General features: G+C 43.9%; 1 protein-coding gene across 1 annotated transcript in view; it reads left to right on the top strand.

Annotated features, from left to right (window-relative positions):
* clmna (calmin a) overlaps positions 1-17,342 on the top strand; it is a 37,474-nt gene extending 20,132 nt beyond the window's left edge. Inside the window, exons 3-13 of the mRNA XM_079370503.1 lie at positions 1,315-1,410; positions 1,496-1,579; positions 1,661-1,753; positions 7,432-7,628; positions 7,713-7,906; positions 8,908-8,990; positions 9,065-11,221; positions 12,435-12,598; positions 14,367-14,451; positions 14,537-14,595; positions 15,199-17,342. Coding sequence (XP_079226629.1) covers positions 1,315-1,410; positions 1,496-1,579; positions 1,661-1,753; positions 7,432-7,628; positions 7,713-7,906; positions 8,908-8,990; positions 9,065-11,221; positions 12,435-12,598; positions 14,367-14,451; positions 14,537-14,595; positions 15,199-15,316 — 3,330 coding nt within the window. The 3' untranslated portion in view covers positions 15,317-17,342. The remainder of the gene's footprint in view (positions 1-1,314; positions 1,411-1,495; positions 1,580-1,660; positions 1,754-7,431; positions 7,629-7,712; positions 7,907-8,907; positions 8,991-9,064; positions 11,222-12,434; positions 12,599-14,366; positions 14,452-14,536; positions 14,596-15,198) is intronic.
* The last annotated feature ends 3,352 nt before the right edge of the window (positions 17,343-20,694 follow it).

Raw genomic sequence — 20,694 nt, 5'->3', positions numbered from 1 at the left:
GATGGTGAACAATAAAAATTGAAACCTGCTTATTTGACACATTTTAAGTGCTTGTTGTTGTAATACTACTTTTGACCACAAGAGGCTGAAAAGCTGCACTCCCAGTTCATCCTAAAGCGGATTGAAAACAACCACTCGTTGTTTTATTTCTTCATGCTCTGCTCCTTGAATCAACATACTCGGTTCACTTCAGTGCGTGGATGCATCAGAGCGTCATGTTTGCAGAGCACCTGTCTGTGTAAACACGGCCTTACATCACTGTTGACTCAGTCGTGCCGTCTTTCTGTTTGTCCTTCCTCTCTCTCTCTCTCTCTCTCTCCGGTTTGAGTGGTGAGCTGGGGGCGAGTCAGGGCGAGTCGAGCGGCTGAACGCTGATCAGATCTTTTGTTTTCTCGCACACAATGAGCCTCTCTTCTCTTACTCACTGTTTGGCCTCGCGTCAAATCTCTGACCCACTAATTGACAATCACACATTTGTCTTCAGTCATCTTGGAAAGTTCCAGTCACTTCATCTCCCCCCCCCCCCCCACCTCCACCTCTCCCAGCATGCATTGTTGTCCGTGTTCAGACAGGTCTCACAGATTCCTCCTGCTGTAATGACGTGTTGTGATAACAGGGCTCAGACTGTGGTGAACTGACCGACCTGCACTTTAAAACATCACATTACAACGTTCACTCTTCTGTCAACTCAAATTTCACTCCATGAAATAAAAAAAAAAACCAAAGGCAGCTGATTTAATGTAAGCGGCTCTCACTTTAAGATAAATCCTCCGAAGAGATTCACAAAATCAACCTTAAACTTTCACCTGTGGAATCGACCAGGGCAGCAAATGAAATCCCTTTCCAGACTGCTCCGCCGTCATCACGTCTTCGGTAAATAGACTCAGGCTTGTAACGTTGTGTTTTAGTCTTCAGACTTCTGCTCGTCACTCCGACCCCCCCCCCCCCCGATGGTAGAGGCTGCTGTGTGAAGCACTTCACACACATTCACACGCCGCTGACAAAACAACTGGAGCGTTGAGTGTCTTGCCCAAGGACACATCGGACATGTGGCTGCAGGAGCTGGGGATCGAACCCTCGACCTTCCTGTTGAATGACAACCCGACTCTACCTCCTGCTTCGTACATTCATATTGCTTCCACGACGGCGTGAACGTTGGTGTCCCTGACGTTAGGGATGCACGGCACAGCGAGAGCTTCACATACACACACAGACATGCTTTTGAGCAGCTCTAAACTGTATATGTGTGACGTCATTTCCTCTAAATGTAACGCGATTGTTGCTGATGCGTCCTCCTTCTGTCCCTTGTTTCAGTGTGACCCCCCCATTGAAGTGCACGACCTCTTCCGGGACATCCAGGATGGACACATCCTCATGGCCCTGCTGGAGGAGCTCTCCGGCTGCAAGCTGGTCAGACTTTTTTCACCCTGGTGGTTTGGAGTAAATCTCTCTGTACTCGTCACTCATGCTTTTCTCATTCTGAATGATTTTACAGCTCCACGGGTTCAAGAAGTCCTCCCACCGGATTTTCCGACTCAACAACATCGCCAAGGTCCTGTCTTTCCTGGAGGAGAGAAACGTGAGTGCCGCAGCGTGAAGGCTGGTCCTTGCTAACTGTCTGCATGATTAACCCAGCCTGTGAACTCTCGTGTGTGTTTAGGTGAAGCTGGTCAGTATCGACGCCTCTGACGTCGCCGATGGAAACTCCTCCATCATCCTGGGACTCATCTGGAACATCATCCTCTTCTTTCAGGTGATCTCATTTTCTCTGCCCTTCAACTTTAATACCTCTTCATCCACTTTGAGTTTCCATCTCCTCACCTCGCTCTCCTTTCACATGAAATGAGGTCAAGTGAGAGCAGAAAGTGTCCGTTTGCTTCACAACCTGTGGACTTTCCATTAACAAAGCCCGTCAGAGCAGAGCATGCTGGGTGTTTTATGTAATCCACGGTGCGGGTCAGTGGCTTGGACCGACATCCCGGGTCAGTCAGTTCACTCAGACTGTCCTCACGTACTGCGGGTCGTCTCCTGTACGAAGCAGGCCGGAGCTCTGCTGGATGGAAAAACCGAGCTGGAGACACGGAGCGTCTTCAGAGGTCTTTTTAAAGGGGTCATGAAACTTCTATTAAAGCGGCGTAGACGTGAAAGTGCTTCAGAGAACTGTGAGGGAATGTCAGGAGAGTCTCTGCTTAACCCATTAAGACGTCTCATCAGGCAACATGCAAGGAAAGATTTACAGTTAAAACCAATCAGTTTGAGCTGTCAAATGTTTCATTTATCTCTGACGAGACTTTAGAAGACTTTAGAAAACATTTTGGGACGTTGATTTCAAATGTTATTTAGGTTTCAGAGGGTGTTTTTTTTTTTTTTTTGACTTGCAATTTTTATTTTCTGATATTAGAATCAACATACACAATATGTTAACAAATGTACAAACCATCAACACCCTAAATCCCACCCCCCACCCACCCCTACTCCTGACGGGTCAATCACTCTCAGAGGTGGCTTGCATCTCAACCCACATCTTTGCGCGTCTGCCTGATCTTTACTGTGCCATCCGGATATAATCGAGGTACATATCCCACTTTAGACAATATTTTTCAGTTCTGTCCAGCATCCTATATGACATTCTTTCATAAGCAGCAGTTCTGCCCACTTCAGTCATCCAGTCCTGAAAAGAAGGTTCTCCAGGTTTCTTCCAATTCCTGAGGATGATCTGTCGGCCAGTCATGATAACAGTCTGTGTCCAATATTTCAGTGATTGTGGAAGACAAGACAGAACTGTACAGTCCCCTAAAATATAAAGTTTTGGACAGAGCACATATTGCCTTTTGATAACATTGACAATGTAACTATGAATCTTCCTCCAATACTGACTGATCATGGGGCATGACCATAACACATGTACCAGTGTACCTTCCTCCCTACCACATTTCCAGCAGGTAGCTGCATCATTTAGGCCAAGTCTAAAAAGCCTGCTTGGTGTCCAATAAAATCGATGTAGTATTTTAAATTGAATGAGCCTCACCCTCAGGTCTCTTGACATCATTTGGGAGTTGCCACATATCTTAGCCCAGTTCTGTTCATCAAAAGATGCCCCCAAATCTCTCTCCCAGGCCAATCTAAGTGCTGAGATACCTCCATCTTCTCCATATTCCGTTACCATCTTATAATATTTAGCTGTTTCATGACCCCCTCCCAACACCTTAAGAACTCTATTCAATTCCTCCGCTGACCTTGGAGGGTGTGATCCAAAAGTCTGTTGCAATAAATGACGTAGTTGTATATATCTCCAGAATTGGGATTTAGGTAAGTCATATTTACATTTTAGGTCATCAAATGAATGAAGTGAGTTACCATTATACAGATTTTTTAATGCAAAAATTCCTCTGTCTACCCACTCCTTCCAAAAAAAAGTTATTTTATTAATCTTCAACTTAGGATTCAGCCAAATGCTGGAGGATTCATTTAAGTAAGGATCTAACCCTATCAGCCCTGAGACCTTCTTCCATATACTTTGAAGATGAGATATAACTGGGTGAGCCTTTAACAGTTTAGTGGACAGACGGTAAAGCAGTGGGAGAGGAGCCGATACAGATTGCTCTATACTGAACCATGGTGGGGCCCTCTGTGGGGGCAATGCCCAGTGCGCCAGATGCCTCAAACTAAATGCATAATAGTAATATAGCACATTTGGGAACCCTAGACCACCAGCATTGACTGGTCTCTGTAATTTTTTCATGTTCATACGTGGTCTCTTTCCATTCCAGAGAAATTCCTTAAACATAATGTCTAATCTTTTAAAGTAACTGCCTGGAATTTCTAAGGGGAGAGACTGAAGCAGATAGTTGATCCTGGGGATACAGTTCATTTTGACGGTGTTTACTTTACCCCATAAAGACAGATATAGTGATGTCCAGCGTTTTACATCAATACCTAACTTCTCTATGAGAGGGTCAAAGTTCACTTTTATAATATCCTCCAATAAAGGGGGGAAGAGAATACCGAGGTATCTCATCCCCTGCTTGGGCCATCTGAATCTGCCTGCCTGGAAGAATGTAGTGGGACAGAATTTTGTTAAGGGGAGGGCCTCTGATTTATCCCAGTTTACCTTATATCCTGAAAACTTGGAAAAGCTATTAATTGTATTTAACAATGCTGGCATTGACATCACAGGGTCAGATACCAGCAAAAGAATATCGTCCGCGTACATGAACAATTTGTGGACAGAGCCTTCATATACCACTCCTGGGAAGTTTCCATCCCCCCTGATCGCTGCTGCCAAGGGCTCCATTACCAGACAGAATAACAGAGGGCTGAGAGGGGAACCCTGGCGCGTGCCTCTTCCTAACTCAAAATATGAAGATATGTACCCATTGCTTTGTACTGCTGCTTCTGGCCGGTTATATAATAAACGCACCCACTTAATAAATTTTTCTCCAAAGCCATATCTTTCTAATATCCTAAATAAATATCCCCACTCAACCCTATCAAACGCTTTTTCAGCATCAAGTGAAACAGCAGCAATTGGCAAATTGGAATTTGAGAGTGCCCACATAATATTAATAAACCTTCTTATGTTATCTGCCGAAGTACGTTTGCGAATGAAACCCACCTGATCTTCATGTACTAAAGAAGTCATGACCTTCTCCAGCCTATTAGCTACCACCTTGGACAAGATCTTGGTATCTATTGGAATAAGGGAGATTGGGCGATAATTTTTACAGTCACAGGGGTCTTTATCTTTTTTCAGAATAAGCGTTATTATAGCTTTTGATAAGGTATCTGGTAACTGCCCTCTTTCAAATGCCTCGTTGTACATACTCAGGAGTAGTGGTGTTAGCTCAGAGGCGTAGCATTTAAAAAATTCGGCTGTAAAGCCATCCGGCCCTGGGGCTTTCCCACTCGGCAGCTCTTTAATCACCCGAATAATTTCTTCCCTGATTATTGGACGATCAAGTTCGTTTTTTTGTGAGTCCGACAACCTGGGAAGATCCAATCCCTGCAAAAATGTCTCCATACACTCCCCATTATGTTGGTGATCAGCTGTATACAATTTTGTGTAGAACTCTCTAAACATACTATTGATGTCCACAGATTTGACCTTAAGTTCACCTTCCTCTGTTCTGATGGCTGAAATATTTGATGCTAGCTCTCTCTGTTTTAAACAGTTCGCCAGTAATTTACCAGCCTTATCCCCTGATTCATAATATTTTTGTCTCATTCTGAAAAGCGAGAATTCAACTTTCTGTGACAAGATACTATTATACTCATATTTGAGCTGTGTTAGAACCCTAAGGTCATTAGCATTAAAATGTTTTTTTAAGTTGGTCTCAACCTTTTTAATTCTGTCTTCAAGTTCACTCTGTTTTGCAATATTCTTTTTTTTCTTATGAGAAGCATACTGAATTACGAAGCCTCTCAGCACCGCTTTCAAAGCTTCCCAGGCCGTCCCCGCAGAGGGCGCTGTGGGCTCATTAGTCTCAATATACATCTTAATTTGACCTCTTAATGCCTCTTTAAACACAGAATCTTGTAATAGGGATGAATTAAATCTCCACCTTGGCATTCGAGTCCTGTCACTAAAAGGTTGGACCTCCAGGCTAACTAGTGCATGGTCCGAAACTAAAATACTGCCAATGGAGCATGACATTACTGACTGTAAAAGGTCATTGGAAATAAGGAACAAATCTATTCGCGAAAAAGTTGTGTGTGGAGCTGAGAAAAAGGTGTAGTCCCTTCCTTTGGGGTTTAAAATCCTCCACACATCTATCAAACCTAAAGACTCAGCCATGCGTCTCACTACCAGGGTAGCTTTAGGCATCCTGGTAGCTATGGTACTACTACGATCGAGTATCGGATCCATTATTAAATTAAAGTCCCCACCAATTATAGCCTTATAGTTACCAGCCTGTTGCATTTTTACCTCTAAGTCTATGAAAAATTGTGGCTCATCTCCATTTGGAGCGTAGATGTTTGTTAGCATAATTATGTGACCTTGTATCTCTGACACTACTATAAGGACCCTACCCATCGTATCTTTAATCTGCCGAACAAATTTAAATTGCAATTTTTTATTTATGAGTGTTAAAACCCCACGGCTTTGACTGGTTCCTACACTGTAATATACATGGCTCACCCAGTCTCTACATAACTTCTCAGCTTCTACAGCAGAAAGGTGTGTCTCCTGCAGGAACACCACATCGAATTGTTTGGACTTCAGCACAGAAAATATTTTCTTCTTTTTAATTGGATGACCCAGGCCCTTCACATTCCAAGTGGCAATGCGCAAATTGTCAAATTTAGCAGCCATTAATAACTTTAAGATACAAACCTCTGAGATGCAGCCACCCTTCAATTATGTGCTTATGATAACTAACTTTAGACCCTTCTAACCCAAAAACCCTCCCTACCCAGAGACAGCGCCTAACATAGAACTCTGCACTGCTCCGTTTAACAGAACCTAACTGACGGTCCATGACTGTCGATTGATAAGTGACTTACCCCACACAAATCCCCAGCATCATTATCATTTGTTTATAACTCAAATATTATGAGGAGGGCACTGCCATTAAAATACAGGGGAATAACAACTGGTCAACAGTTATGTAAGTCTTGTATTTTGTTCGTTTAGAGGGTGTTTTTAAAGGCGTCCTAAAAGGGTTAGATTAAATAATTAGAGCCCGACCGAATAATCGGCTGGTTGATAATATTAGACGATATTAGCATATTCTTCCCCTCAGATATGTGCGGATATAGTACATATAGAATATAGTTTTTTTGTTAACCCCAACAATTAAACAGTTGTCTTCAGCCCCTCTACATTGCATGTTGACCAGCAGACTCACCAAATTCAAAGCATTCACAAAATGCAATTCTGCAGTCAATTTCAATCGTTAATTTAAAATTCTGCCGTGTCTAATTTATGTCCTGCCTTGCCTCCTGACAGGGGAAACATCCGGGGACGTTTGTGTCGAAGCTTCTCAGGAAGATTTGATTTTAGTTTTTCAGGAGTGCCGATGTAAACAGATAAATGAAATGACTAGAAGCCAGTCAGCGTCTTTCTTTACTGCACACACACCTGTCTAATCAAACAAATCCTGTGCTAAGTGCTCCTTTGTTCTGTGTCACGGTTGCCATGACAAACAGTGAATAGAAACCCTGTTACTCACTGGTTTGTTGTCTTTTAGCAGAACTTTGAGCCAGAAAAGACTCCACTTCATACCTGAGATAAAAAGTAACCCTACTGCTCAGTTTTTGTGATACTGATATCTTCTAAGTATAAATATTCAGAAAATTGTACACTCAGGTGTCAGCATAAACTGCATGGGTAAATAATCTGCTGCAAGAATTTGATACTCAGTCGCTGAACTGGCCGCTGAAAACCGTCGACTGAAGGGGAATATAATCCATCTGTCTGTGTGCTTGCAGATTAAGGAGCTGACTGGGAACATCAGGAGCCAGTTCCCCTCCTCCTCTAGCCTGTCGTCCATCCCCACCAGCTCGGACTCCGACGCCTCGTACTGCAGCACGCCGTCAGAAGAGAGACAGACGGCGTCCTCGGCCATGCGAGAACACAGCAAGGCCATCAAGAAGCTGCTGCAGTGGGTACAGAAACGAACACGCAAGTGAGTGTGGCCTGCCGTTTCAATAAAACTTGAAGTCCTCCTCCTGCAGTGTTTCGACTGCTCTCTGACTTTGTCCTGTTCCAGGTATGGGGTGGCCGTGCATGACTTTGGGAAGAGCTGGAAAAGTGGCCTCGCCTTCCTGGCTGTCATTAAATCCATCGACCACAGCCTGGTGGACATGAGGAAGGCTCTGCTGAGGAGTGCAAGAGAGAATCTGGAGGACGCCTTTAGGATAGCCCACTACAGCCTGGGTATCCCACGCATACTGGAGCCTGAGGGTAACGAGAAAAAAGCTCTTTCTACCTCGTACTAAAAAAAATCATTTCATTAAAGGGAAACAAAGATTATTCCAAGAAGTGGTAAAAATAACTGATCATCGAATAGTCACCAAAACCAAAGTTCCTGAACAGGTTTCTCTTGGCTATATAGTGACCTTAACCAGCCCGCCGTACCCCAGTAGTCTCTGCACATTGACTCATTACAGTACCATCTTTATTTTCACTCAAATATTACATTGAGTTTGACAGTCATGGGAACCTTCTGATAAGCCGACCAGAGTACGTGGCAGAAGGATTCTTGTAATTTGACCATCATTAGCTAAAGCAGCGTGTGCTAATCTGTGTAAACACATATGAATCCTGCATACAGCAATATCGCGAGGTTGACTGAGGCTGTGGTGGGGGCGGAGCCAAATTGGATGTCTTTTCCCGAGGCCCAGAGATCCTGTCGACTCCCTTGGTTGTGGATGTAGTTTATGCATCCATTGCAAAATGCTACAGGCCCCTGCAGTGGAGATACTAGAGTCTGTTGGGGCCCGAGGCAAAAATCAATTGGGGGGTCCTCCAAATCCATATCTGTTAACACCACCATGTCTACCAGAGTCCCGGCGCTGACTCCTCTTCCTCTTTATTTCCTGTTTCTTTTTTCTCTTCGATCGATGGATACTTCCGCTTCCTTTTTTTTTTAGATTTGTTGACTTTCATTGACAAACTTCAAAGCATGCAAAGCTTCACATGGCAACGAGCGATAGTGCTGTCAGATGGGCCCGCTGTAGGGAGGTCTCCTACTGTCATTGCAAAATTTGCACATTTTGAGCCACAGCTGTGGTTTAAACTTTGTCAGCCCTCAGAGGCCCCCCTGTTGGTCTGGGACCCCAAGCAGTCACCTTCCCTGTCTGTTGACAAGCAGCACCTCTGAGTCCCTCGTGTGAAACCTTTCCTCATGTTGGGAGTCATAAAGAAGGTTGTGCACTGTGGTGATTGTTATTTATTTTTTCCAGATGTGACTATCAACGCGACAGATGAGCAATCCATCATCATTTACGTGTCACAGTTCTTGGAGCACTTCCCGGGCATAGAAGAGGTAAGAGTCCCGCCCTGAAGTGCATGTTTGAACTCGGATGTTTTTACTGATATACTTGTTTTATTGTCTCTCAGGATGAAAGCTCCCGGCTGATTGAACGTAGCATCTCTATGTGCCGACTCAACTACCGGGACGCTGACTCCGAGTACATGAGGAATGGCAGTCACCGGGGCAGAGTGCGCGAGAGATCCTACATGTTTGAGAGGGACTCAACCCAACGCCCGCCCAAGATTTTAATTTCCACCGTGTCCGAGGACAGGAGCGGCAAGTCACCCTCCTTTAGGGTGGCCGCAGCTCGCTCGTGGTCCAGTGAGGACATCTTAGCAGATACAGAGGAACTCTCCCGGTGTGTGGTGGAAGACGCCAAGGAACCGCCAAGGGAGGTCTCAACCAACTCAACGTCGAACCCCCCACAGCTGACGCACACTCAATCACCCACTAACTCTTCAGTACCTGAGTCTGTCAACGCTGAGTCGGTGATCGATGACTCGGCAATCGGCTCCCCTGACTCCTGGGTCGAGAGCGAATTCGGGACAACACCGGAGAAGTTCTGCGAGAGCCGAAGTGACAGCTCTTTGTGCGACAGCGGAACAGCTTGGGATGTGTACCGTGCGACCCCTGTGGAGATCACTACCCTCGATGATGTCGTCCCGTCACCGGACGATAGAACGCCAGACGAGCAGTCCATCGCAGAGTCCTACACAGACGAAGGGATTTATTCTCTGAGCTCGTTGGAGAGTACACAAGAGAGGGTGCAAGGACATTTTGAGAAAAAGCAAGAGGAGGTAGTGAACGGGAGAGAGGCCAACGTTGAGAGCCACACCCAGGACTTTGCATTGGAACAGGGACCTGATCATGGTGAAGCCGAGATTAAAAAAGAACTTGATTCTACAAAGATAGATGCAAATAAACTTCACACAGAGCAAGAACAATCTTCTGGTGGCAAAGATCTCCTTGAAGCTGATCAAACTAACCGTTCTCCACTCATTTCCATTACCGAAGTCCCCGAAGAGTTGGAAGATCTTGCTAAACAATCAAGTTCTGATGAGCACACTTACAGGGAAGGAGAAAGTAACGAGAAAACAGTGGACTCCACTGAGGCCGCACAGGAACAGAAAGTACCAATAAATGGTCCAACTGAAGGTAAGAATGTAGGAAATACTGTTGAGGAAGTCGAGGAGGAAACTGAACGTCAGAAAACAAACTCTCCTTCAGAGGAGACGACGGGAGAGTTAGGAGAGGAATCAAGGATTGAAAAGACAAAGGAGGAAGTAGCAGTGAAGACACAAGACGACGGAAGTGAAGGAGTTCAAAGAGACTTACAGGAACGCCTCAGAGCAGAGACCTGCGATGTGGCGAACAAAGACGTGGCCTCAAAAACAGGTCCTGCTCCAGGCATAAACATTCCTGTGATCTCAATTTCAAGTGAGCCAGATGAACGGGGCGAAGGCGAAGACTGCGACCGAGAAAGACGAGATCATGTTGCAGACAACGAAACTCTTCAGGAGGAGGAGGAGGAGGAGACGTCTGGAGGTAAGCTTACAGACAAAGATGTCAACAGGCCTCAAAAGCCGGAAGAATCGAGCTGCGACTCAAATGACGATACAGACAAGAAGCTTGTTGAGATTTCCGTCTCTCTCGTGTCAGAAAAAGCTCAACCAGCGACAGAAAGTGGGAATGTGGATGGTACAGATGAGTCTACGAAGCTTGATTCTCAGACGGGGAACAGTGAGAAAGACATGATGTCTCAGACGTCTTCTACAGATGCTAAATCTCAACCTGTGAGTACTGGGCAAGAAGTAGATTTACCAGATCAAGCAGTGCAGGACAAACTGGTTGACGCCTTTTTAGACAATGAGACGTCCGCAACACAGCAGAACACATCAGACCCAGTTACCTCAAAACCAAATGGTTCAACTGGGATTCTGTGTGGTGAAGCAGGCAGCGTGTTCAGACACATGGACGTGTCCTCTCCGGACTTTCATCGAAATTCGCCCACAGACGACTTACTCGGCGACCCGATCGAACCCATGGACCTGTTCTACCCCGACAAAGAGGAGCCCATGACCTCAGAGCCAGCGGACTCCGACATGGAGAGTTGGCCTTCTGTTTTGAGCGTGTCTCCTCTCCAACCGGCGCCAGCGTCAGAGACTCGACCAGATGACCAACCGCTCATCCTGCTGAGTGACGACTTCCAAAATGGACTGGACACAATACAAGACAATGGACAGGTAAATGGGAGTTAATTTGGTAGGACCTTGACATGATATAGTTGCAACATTAGCTTTAAAGACACATTCATCCCTTTACTTTTGCATCATTCTGCTCATAAAAAAAGACTTGCGAGGTGGAGACGATGGCTTAGGGACGATGGACAAAAATAACAAATCAAACAGATGTGTTAAGATTTATCTCATGTCATCAGACAGTGATCCAAGGTTTCAAGTGTAGCGCTTATTGACATTTTTGCCAAAGTCCTTCGATTGCATTTTGACCTCTTTAGCTCTCCACAGAACATTCTCTTGCAACAAATCGTGTTTCATACACCGACTGTTTTTAGATGTTTATTGAGAGTAGGAATGCAATGACTAAGGTCAATGACCCTTCTCTCCAACGTGTAATCTTTGTTTTGATAAATATTACACAAGATACAAGCTGGTGGGTTTATTTATTTTTCCATGGACTAAATCAACTAACCATGGAATTTAAAACTCTCCAGAAAAGCAATCAAACATCATTTCTGTTGAAGTGTTTCAGCAAAGTGTTTGTCTAATAGTCCAGCTCCTCAACGGGAACATGAAGCGACATGATATTTCACACCTCTACTTTCTCTCACATAATGACCTGCTGACATTCATCATCCACAGTCGGCTGTTTGTAGAAAGCTGGAGGTCATGCATTAAAAAAAATATTACAAACATGACAAACAATGCAGAAATCGATGCTTGTAGGGATGAAGAAATTATTTTTTTATGTTGCTTGGGGTTAGGGGTTTAGGATTGTTGATACTACAGTTTACGATCCTCCAGGACTGTCTGCAGAGCATGAACAGAACCTTTCAGCATAGAAGATTAAAAGTCACTGAATTGACTGAAAATGCAAAGTAATGTTAAGTATTCTCTGTGTTAAATAATTTATTGGATTGCTGCAAAATTGTTGCATAATCCGCAAAATGAGGCGATGTCCGCAATCTAGTTCAGGCAGTCGACTCTAGCTGCACTGACATGCCTCATTCTCAACAATCACCTGACAACACCTCCGGCCTTTTCAAGGGCCGATGCATGGTGCATGTAAATTAAAACTTTCAGGGGTGACTAGACGCCAAACACCATCTATACTCATGCGTTACTGTGTCTAATAGAAATGCGAGGATGCATGGGGCAGCTCTCCTGTTTGTCACTAAAGCGTCTTTAAGACTCTCTGGTTGTCTCTCATTGTCACTAGTTGATCACTCAGACCAGCGTGCAGACAGATGCAGCCTCTGAATCCCAGGGGGAGTGCCTGCTGAAGACAGAAGGACTGTGGGGTGGAGATGTTCCAGCGGTCTGTGATGATGAGGCTGAGAAACAGAGCTCGGACTCTGCCAGGGAAAACACAGAGCCTGTGAGGTAGGTTTTCTATTCTTAGTCGGCTCCCTGGTACACACTGAGAAACACACACTGGACCCCGGGGGAAAGCAGTGTTATGGCAATGAATGGGACCGCTATGACCCGGCCTCGTTCACTTAGCTCAGATATTTCCTTAAATGTCTTGGACAGAATTATCTGTGTCGGCTGGTGGTGGGAATGAAGACAGGCCTTATGTGGGTCGAGACACTCTGCAAAGAGAGAGGATGAAGGTCATAGACATTAATGTGTCTGAATGTATTAATTAATATGAGAGAGTCCATTTATGTTTATGTCCCACAAAGCTCTAATCCCTCAGATTGATCAAACCCTATTCTGTTTATTTTTCACATAATGGCCATTCAGAGTGTATACATTCGGTTATCTCACAATATTAAAGTCGTTTTCATGTTTATGATTATGCCAGTATTTTTCCATTCACACACGTGATGCAGAATGTGACGGAGGTTTTTGTCATGTAGTTTACTAACGTCATTTATGGCCTAAACAGGAAACGATTGATTGTATAAATTTCTATATATCAGGATGTGACTGTGCAATGTCTCCAAATACAAAAAGACCCCAACAAACTTTCTTTTCTTTTTATTCTATAACAAATCTGGAACTCCATGTTTTTAGTACAGAAAAGCTCAATAAAAGTCTCATAAATACAACAGAATGTCTACTTCATTTTTGAAGCCAAACATTGGCGGTGGCCATTTTGGAAATGCCATCACAAACTAACTTTTCATCAGTCTAGTAACAGATTAAAGTTTAGGCGGGTCTTTAGCCTCCTGGTTCTGGCGCCCAAAGCAAAATGAATTGGAGGGTCTTCCTCCCAGTGTTTAACGGGGTAATGAGAGTGAAGGCTGTCGGACCCCTTAGGGAGGTTTTCTGCTGTCGTTGCAAAATGTTCACATTATGTGTCGCTGATGTAGTTCACATTTTGTCAGCCCTCTAGGGCCCCCATCTGCTCTGCCTCCTGGTAAACGGCTGAAACACGCCCACGAATCACAGTGGGATTCTGGTAAAAAAAAAAAATCCCCTCCTTTCCCCTGGTACCTATGGACTCAAACCCCGGGCATAGAGCTAAACTTATTGGCAGGTCCACCATTTTTATTTTGGCTAGTGAAGGAGTGATGTCTCCGGGGAAAACTCAGGGGGCGGGGCTTATTGCATTTAAAGAGACACACGCACCAAAACAGAGCGTTCAGAGAGAGCTGGTTTCTGCAGGGTCACAAACCTCCTCTGCTGCTTGATTCATGTTATATTTGGACCAAAGTGAAGAAACACAGATGTTTGATTCAGAGCTGATTCAGGACTGTTTGAAAAGATGGAGACATGCTATAATACTGTATGTCCTCTTTAAAGCAGCTTGTAAATTTAAAGTAGGAATAACACTTTGACTTTACTCCAGCGTATAGAAGTAACCAAAGAGTTCACACAATCCCTTAAACTTTACGACGATGAATAAATGGATGAAAGATTAAAAACACATATGACAGCCTAACATGTGAAGTGGACACATTCTCTCCCTCTCTTCCTGTGGTGAGGAGAGGACAGGAGCTAAAGTCAGTGAGCTTCCAGGAAGTTGCTTTTTAAATGTTGAAACTGCTCATTTCTGGAAGAAGTCCAAAGATCCTGAAGTATTCAAAGCATTCATATGAAGTATTTATAATGGATGGCTTCTTCTTCTGCACTTCCTGAGTCTGCTCTCTGTCTCTTATTAGACTTACTTTAAGGAGTTTTTTTTTTTTTTTTTGCCTTTCAGGATTGACTCTAAGATCTCCAGCAGACAAGATGAAATCTCGATCCCCCCAGTCCTCCGTCACAGAAAGGGGGCTCGTCTCTCTGAGGTTGGTTTTCATTGTGGACATCTCGCCGTGCTCTCTGATACTGTACACTTACAGTGTTTGCTTTGTACCTTTTTCCCACGCACAGAACAATCCGACTGCTGCTGGGACTGCAGCAGCGAAAAACGCCGACAACACCGCTGTTTGGTAAGGACTTTCCTCTCATTGCTTTTGTTTCTCGTTCTGCACAGCCAAAAATCATCCTCAAACATTTACATGTAGAGAAATCTGAAAGAATTCAGAATCACTCGAAGGAAAATCTGAGTACAACAATGAAAATGTGCTTTAAATAAAATACAAATAACAAATATGACTTCAATCATGCTGCAGAAAAATAAACAAACCTGAAAACTAGCTAACTAAAGACCAACATTTTATAGTATAACTGTACAGGCAACATTGTCTGCAGCTTATTAAAAACCCAGCTGCTGATTGGACGACCTGAGGGATCTGTTAGATTTGGCTCTGCTGACCTAAGTGAGCCTCCTCCCTGACAGCAGAAGTGTAAACTCTGCATGCAGGCGGAGCTGAGGGTCTTTCAACACAGCGTTAAGTCTTATTTTAAAATGACTTTATGGTCCGAGGTCATTCAAGGCAGTGGAAATAACCTTTGTGCAAAGTGGAACTTTAGAAGAGATTTGTCAACATTAAAACTTCACAGCTCTCTGCTTGGAGGCGTCGGCGCTCCTTGGTAGTCTTTTAATGTGTGTGTGTGTGTGTGTGTGTGTGTGTGTGTGTGTGTGTGTGTAGGTGGAGTGACGGCTGGGAGCTGTACCTGCTGCTGCTGCTCTGGCTGCTGCTCTACTGTTTCTGGCTGCTGCCACAGATGGACCTGAAGTCACTGCCCAGCCTGCTGCTCAACCTCTGAGCACACATGAACACAAACACACACCCACGCACACACACACACACACGCACACACAGTTTTATGCACCATCAGGAGACCAACAGATACACAAACTGACACAGCTCTACTGCCACTCCTGTTTCCTTTCATTACACTGACTGAACTCCAGATCAAGTGAAGGCATTTTAAAAACCGTGTATTTTAAACATTTAGAGCTTTTTTAGGTTGTTGCTTTCAAGCTTTCCTTGTGGCTAAAAGTGATCTGTGTGACGGCGTGTCAGGGCCACTGCTGGGGAAGAGAGTTACAGGTTTATATTTAAAAAAAAAGATGGTATATTTTATATACATTGAAAGGATGAAGAGACTTAATATGTTGAGACCAAAGTTTTCATTTTGTAAAAGAAAAATACAAAAATGTTGTGAAAGTGTATCATCAAGTTTACAGAGAAGAATCACTTCAGACTTCAAATGATACAGATTTCTTCTTTTTTTTTTTTTTTTTTTTAAGATTTATATTTGGGCATTTTTATTATCGAGGGAGGACAGTGGATCGGGTCGGAAACTAGGTCAGATGTATACCCAGGCCGCCCGCGTGAGGACTAGGACAGCCTCTATACATGGGGACCAGCGCCCCTGATACAGATTTTATTCTTAAAGGAAAAATCTTTAACATGACAAACATGTTATTCAAGAACAACAGAAGTGTAATAAAGATCTGTGTAGTTATAGACAGGAATGTTTAAATCTAAGAACAAATTCAAAGAGATCCTTTAGACTTGCAGGCTGGTCGGTCCTCGTTGGACCGTCGGTGAGTGATCGTCGTTTTCGCAGCTCCGTCGGCCCCCGTCTGCCTTATTCCAACCGACTCAACTTGATGAAACAGTGCGGGTCGGTCTGCGTGGTCCGTTTGAAGAGTCTCTCTGATTGGCTGTTCATGTAACTCCAGCGCTCGACTCAGACTCAGGTTCAGAAAAGCCTCTTGAACACGCCGCTGTACTTTCCGTGTTTCTCCGCCTCTTCTTTTCTTCTGTCGCTAAAAGACCAAGGGCTGACAACACCAGCGCCATTTTCAAATATTTATCAGACATTAATCTGGATTAGTAGGTTACTTCTAATATCAGTGTTGACCAACAGCTGTGTGAAAATGGTCTTCTCCTAACCGACTAGCGCCGCCTGCTGACATGGAGAGTTATTTCCTCTCACACACACACACATGCTGAATGTACGTGGAGGTTAGTCGCCGGCTGTCGTCTTCGCGGTGTGTTCAAGTGCAACTTTTTGGCCAAGACGTGAGGCTACGCCACAATCGCCCTCTAGTTCTTTGCGTCTGCTTGTTAACAATTATGACAAAAGGTTTCAGGTTATAAATGAGTCTTTTTTTTTTTTTTTTTGAACACGTCTCTCTGAATATTTGTCCTCCTCCATCCTTCCACTTCCCACACAGTGGCCCTGACAGTCTGCTGCAGACCCGCTCCTCGTTGAAACACACTATAAGAGTTTGTGGTTTGTTGCCGTGCAGAGCCGACAGCAGAGCGGCCTCTGGTATATATTATCTGACTGTACAGCACTCTCATGTGTAGATAGAGATACATATTATGGATGTACGGATGCAACGTTGCCTAAATGAAAAAAGCCATTTTGAACCCAGATGAGGAAGCTCAAAGTCAAACTGGAGAGATGATGGAGCTGATCTACAGTATGTATACAGATATATTTAGCTGTTCTGTTGTGAAGAGGACTCAGCAGGTGTACGTTTTAATGTGTTGCACATGTGGGAAAGATGACAAACTGCCAAAGATCGTGTTGAAAGTGCTAAAACCTGAACTCACACAACTCATTACAAGGCCGATAACCAAGTTTTGAACCCGTAGAAGGATGAGAAGAACTCTTGTACTGAAGCTTCACCCCACTCAGAATATGTATTTGTATTATTTTACGGCTCATAAGATGTGTGAATGGATTTTAGAGATGTTTTATGTGATCGGCTATGCTTGAGCTCGTCCACAGAAAGAGAATGCTTTACAATGAAATATCTTTATAAATGTTATTTTTTGGAGCGTCGTCTGTTATGAAGCACTACGACACATCAACTCGACCTTATTGCCATCGTTGTACCGCACCAGCCGACCAAGTCTCTGTTTACCCCCGAATGGGAAAGCAGCTGCAGACTCTCAGTCTAGTCCAGAACAAAGTGGGTCGTCCTCGCAGCCCAAGTGTGTGTGTGTGTGTGTGTGTGTGTGTGTGTGTGTGTGTGTGTGTGTGTGTGTGTGTGTGTGTGTGTGTGTGTGTGTGTGTGTGTGTGTGTGTGTGTGTGTGTGTGTGTGTGTGTGTGTGTGTGTGTGTGTGTGTGTGTGTGTGTGTGTGTGTGTGTGTGTGTGTGTGTGTGTGTGTGTGTGTGTGTGTGTGTGTGTGTGTGTGTGTGTGTGTGTGTGTGTGTGTGTGTGTGTGTGTGTGTGTGTGTGTGTGTGTGTGTGTGCGTGTCTTTATCCTTGTGAGAACTAGAACTCTGTCCTAATTCCATACGACTCACTCGATGCTGACAGTATCCCAGGCCCCGTTTTTCTATTCATTAACAGAAGAGATATTCCCCCTGCTCTTTGTACACTGCAAAAAAAAAAAGTACTTTTTAAAGGTGACGGAATCAAAAGCATCTGTACTCGTTCTTGTCTCGGTCTCGGACTGGGTGGACTCTGGATTTTAAATGAAGACCAGTCAAGACCACCAGTGATCGTCTGTGTTAACGTCATCACTGTGATTAGTAGACAAACGGAGTCTTCTCATTGGCTGTTTCTCCCTCTTCTGTTGTGGCACACGTGGTCAGGGGACGATGCTTCGAGTGCCATGATGTGGTCTTTTTTTTTTTAAATCTCAGCTCTGTGTAATGATGGATGTCAGAATCCAAAGTGTGTCACATGCTTTAATTATATTCAGTTTTTCAAAGCTTCAAACTCTTTCTTTTGTTTCATCAAATGTGGAGTGTTAAAGAAACCTGCACGTTCACAGCGAAGACATTCTGACTTTTCCTTCGCAGTCAGAAAGTAGTTTGAACTTTCAATCAGAGCAGTGTTTTCTTTCTTTAGTCTTGACAGAACGTCCTCAGCCGAGGTGAACGTCAGGTCTGACTGTGAGCAAAGCTAAACGGATTCAATGTTAGCGTAAGGACGAAGAGTTCATGAGAGAGGGGGAGGGGTTTGAGTTTTTACAAGGATTCAGTAGGCTGTTTGTGTGTGTGTGTGTGTGTGTGTGTGTGTGTGTGTGTGTGTGTGTGTGTGTGTGTGTGTGTGTGTGTGTGTGTGTGTGTGTGTGTGTGTGTGTGTGTGTGTGTGTGTGTGTGTGTGTGTGTGTGTGTGTGTGTGTGTGTGTGTGTGTGTGTGTGTGTGTGTGTGTGTGTGTGTGTGTGTGTGTCCATGGTCACAGAACCATACCAGCCCCCCCCCCACCCAGCCATCAAAACAATGGAAGGACTGACCCAGTAAAAACATCTTAGCTTTTTTTTATCAGCCTGGTGGATTTAACTGAAGCAGTCAAGTGCAATAAACGACGTGTTTTCAACCCTTTGTTTCTTCTTCTTTTAAGTTTGAATCAGTTTGATATCGTTTCATTTTCTCTGGACAGACACAAGTGAAGAAAAATCAGGAAGTGAAGAGGTGAGACAGGAAGCAGGTGAGAATTAAACCTGAAACATGTTTGTGTTCAGGTGAGAAACTTGTGCCATCGCGCCCCCTTAAAATCTTGGCCAACCCAAAACAATCCTGAACTATTATGACTGTCGCTGTTTCCCTTTACAAAGACGTGATGCGTAGATGAAATATTTCTTTTTGTGCAGTCTTAGATTGTAACTCTTGATCACAACACTTTTTGTTCAATCTTTAGAAATAAAGACAGCCTCGCCTAGTGGTAAGTTTGCAAGCTCCATGTACAGAGGCTGAAGTCCTCAAAAAGCGAACGGCCTGGGTTCAAACTCAACCTGTGGGTCATTCCCCGCATGTCATTTCCAACTCTCCGTCTCTCTCTTCCTGATTTTTGACTCTCATTAAAATGACATCTTTAATATGTTGCAGCTTCAAAGTGTGAATTTTGAAGTTTAGAAGTCCCACAGGGTTATTAGATGGATAGATAGATAGATAGATACTTTATTGATCCCGGGGGAAATTCAAGGCATCCAGTAGCAGTATACAGACAGGCAGGACACAAGACATTAGTTACAATACACACCCGCTGTCCCCCCCCCCCCCCCCCCCTCTGTATACAATAATCCCCCTGGTACATACAATTACACTGGTAACAGTTAAAGTAGACCTCATTAGTGTTGACAGACGGTAAATCAATGCTCTGCATACTTCTCTATAAGTCAGTCGAAAGGAAGAGTCTGAACATGAGCCTGAAGTTACAGAGGTGCTCTTCACCAACCTCACACTGTAAACAAAACCGAAGATAAAATAAATCTGCTGCATGTTAGCTGCAAAACAACAAACAGCTTAGTCACACAGGTAGAGATGAGCTCGGGATGTAAGAGTAAAAACATTCAGGAGGAACTCAAAACAACAACTCCAGATCAGTGTTCTCCGTGTGACAGTATGGATAATGTTGTTGTTGTGGTCAATATTGTTGGATGAGTTGATCTGTTCTCATGTGTTTCCTGCAGCGTGCACAGGCGGGTTAAATGATGATCTGAGAGTAAGTGTCAGCGCTGTGATTGATTGATTCAGGGTGCACACTGACTGTCTGTTCAAGCAGGGTGGACTGGTGCAGTGGACGGATGAACAGATTACATTCAGTCACGTGACAGTCATGTAGCTTTACATGAATGCAGAATAGAGTTAGCCGATGATGCACCAATGATGTCTGTGTGTAACTAAAATAGTTAAACCTGTTTAGTTAAATGTGCTTCACCAGGAACGTCCATAATGCATGTTTTTAATGGCCTTAAATACAGGTCAGCATTATTGTATGTGTTGATGCTGCCATCTACAGGACATCTTCTAACACAGTCCTCTTCTTCACTTAAAAGCTGTCAAGTTTTTGCACTCTGGGCTTTATGATTGCACATCGTGGACATGTTAGCTCAGGAAACGCAATATAATAGATATGCATTTAACCTAACTTTAGGGTAAAATGGCTTGATAGTGTGATTAAAAACATTCATTCAATATTTCATAACTAGATAAAATTTCTTCAAACAAGGACAAATAATGAAAATGCACTTTGAGCTTCTCCATTTAATTAACGTTTGAAGGCTCTGGGTTTGAATTTGAAATACTTTAATTTATCTCGGAGGGGAAAATCTGGTTTTACACTTTGTTATTTCACTTTGTTATTTCTCACACATACAGAGGCCTGAATCACACACGTGCACAAACATGACCTGTGGACATGTGTTAGTAGAGAGGATGAGAGTA

Source organism: Symphodus melops (genome assembly GCF_947650265.1).
Source record: "Symphodus melops genome assembly, chromosome: 19".
Classification (NCBI taxonomy): Eukaryota; Metazoa; Chordata; class Actinopteri; order Labriformes; family Labridae; genus Symphodus; species Symphodus melops.
Note: the sequence above shows the minus strand (reverse complement) of the source record. Positions and strands in the feature narration are given on the sequence as shown.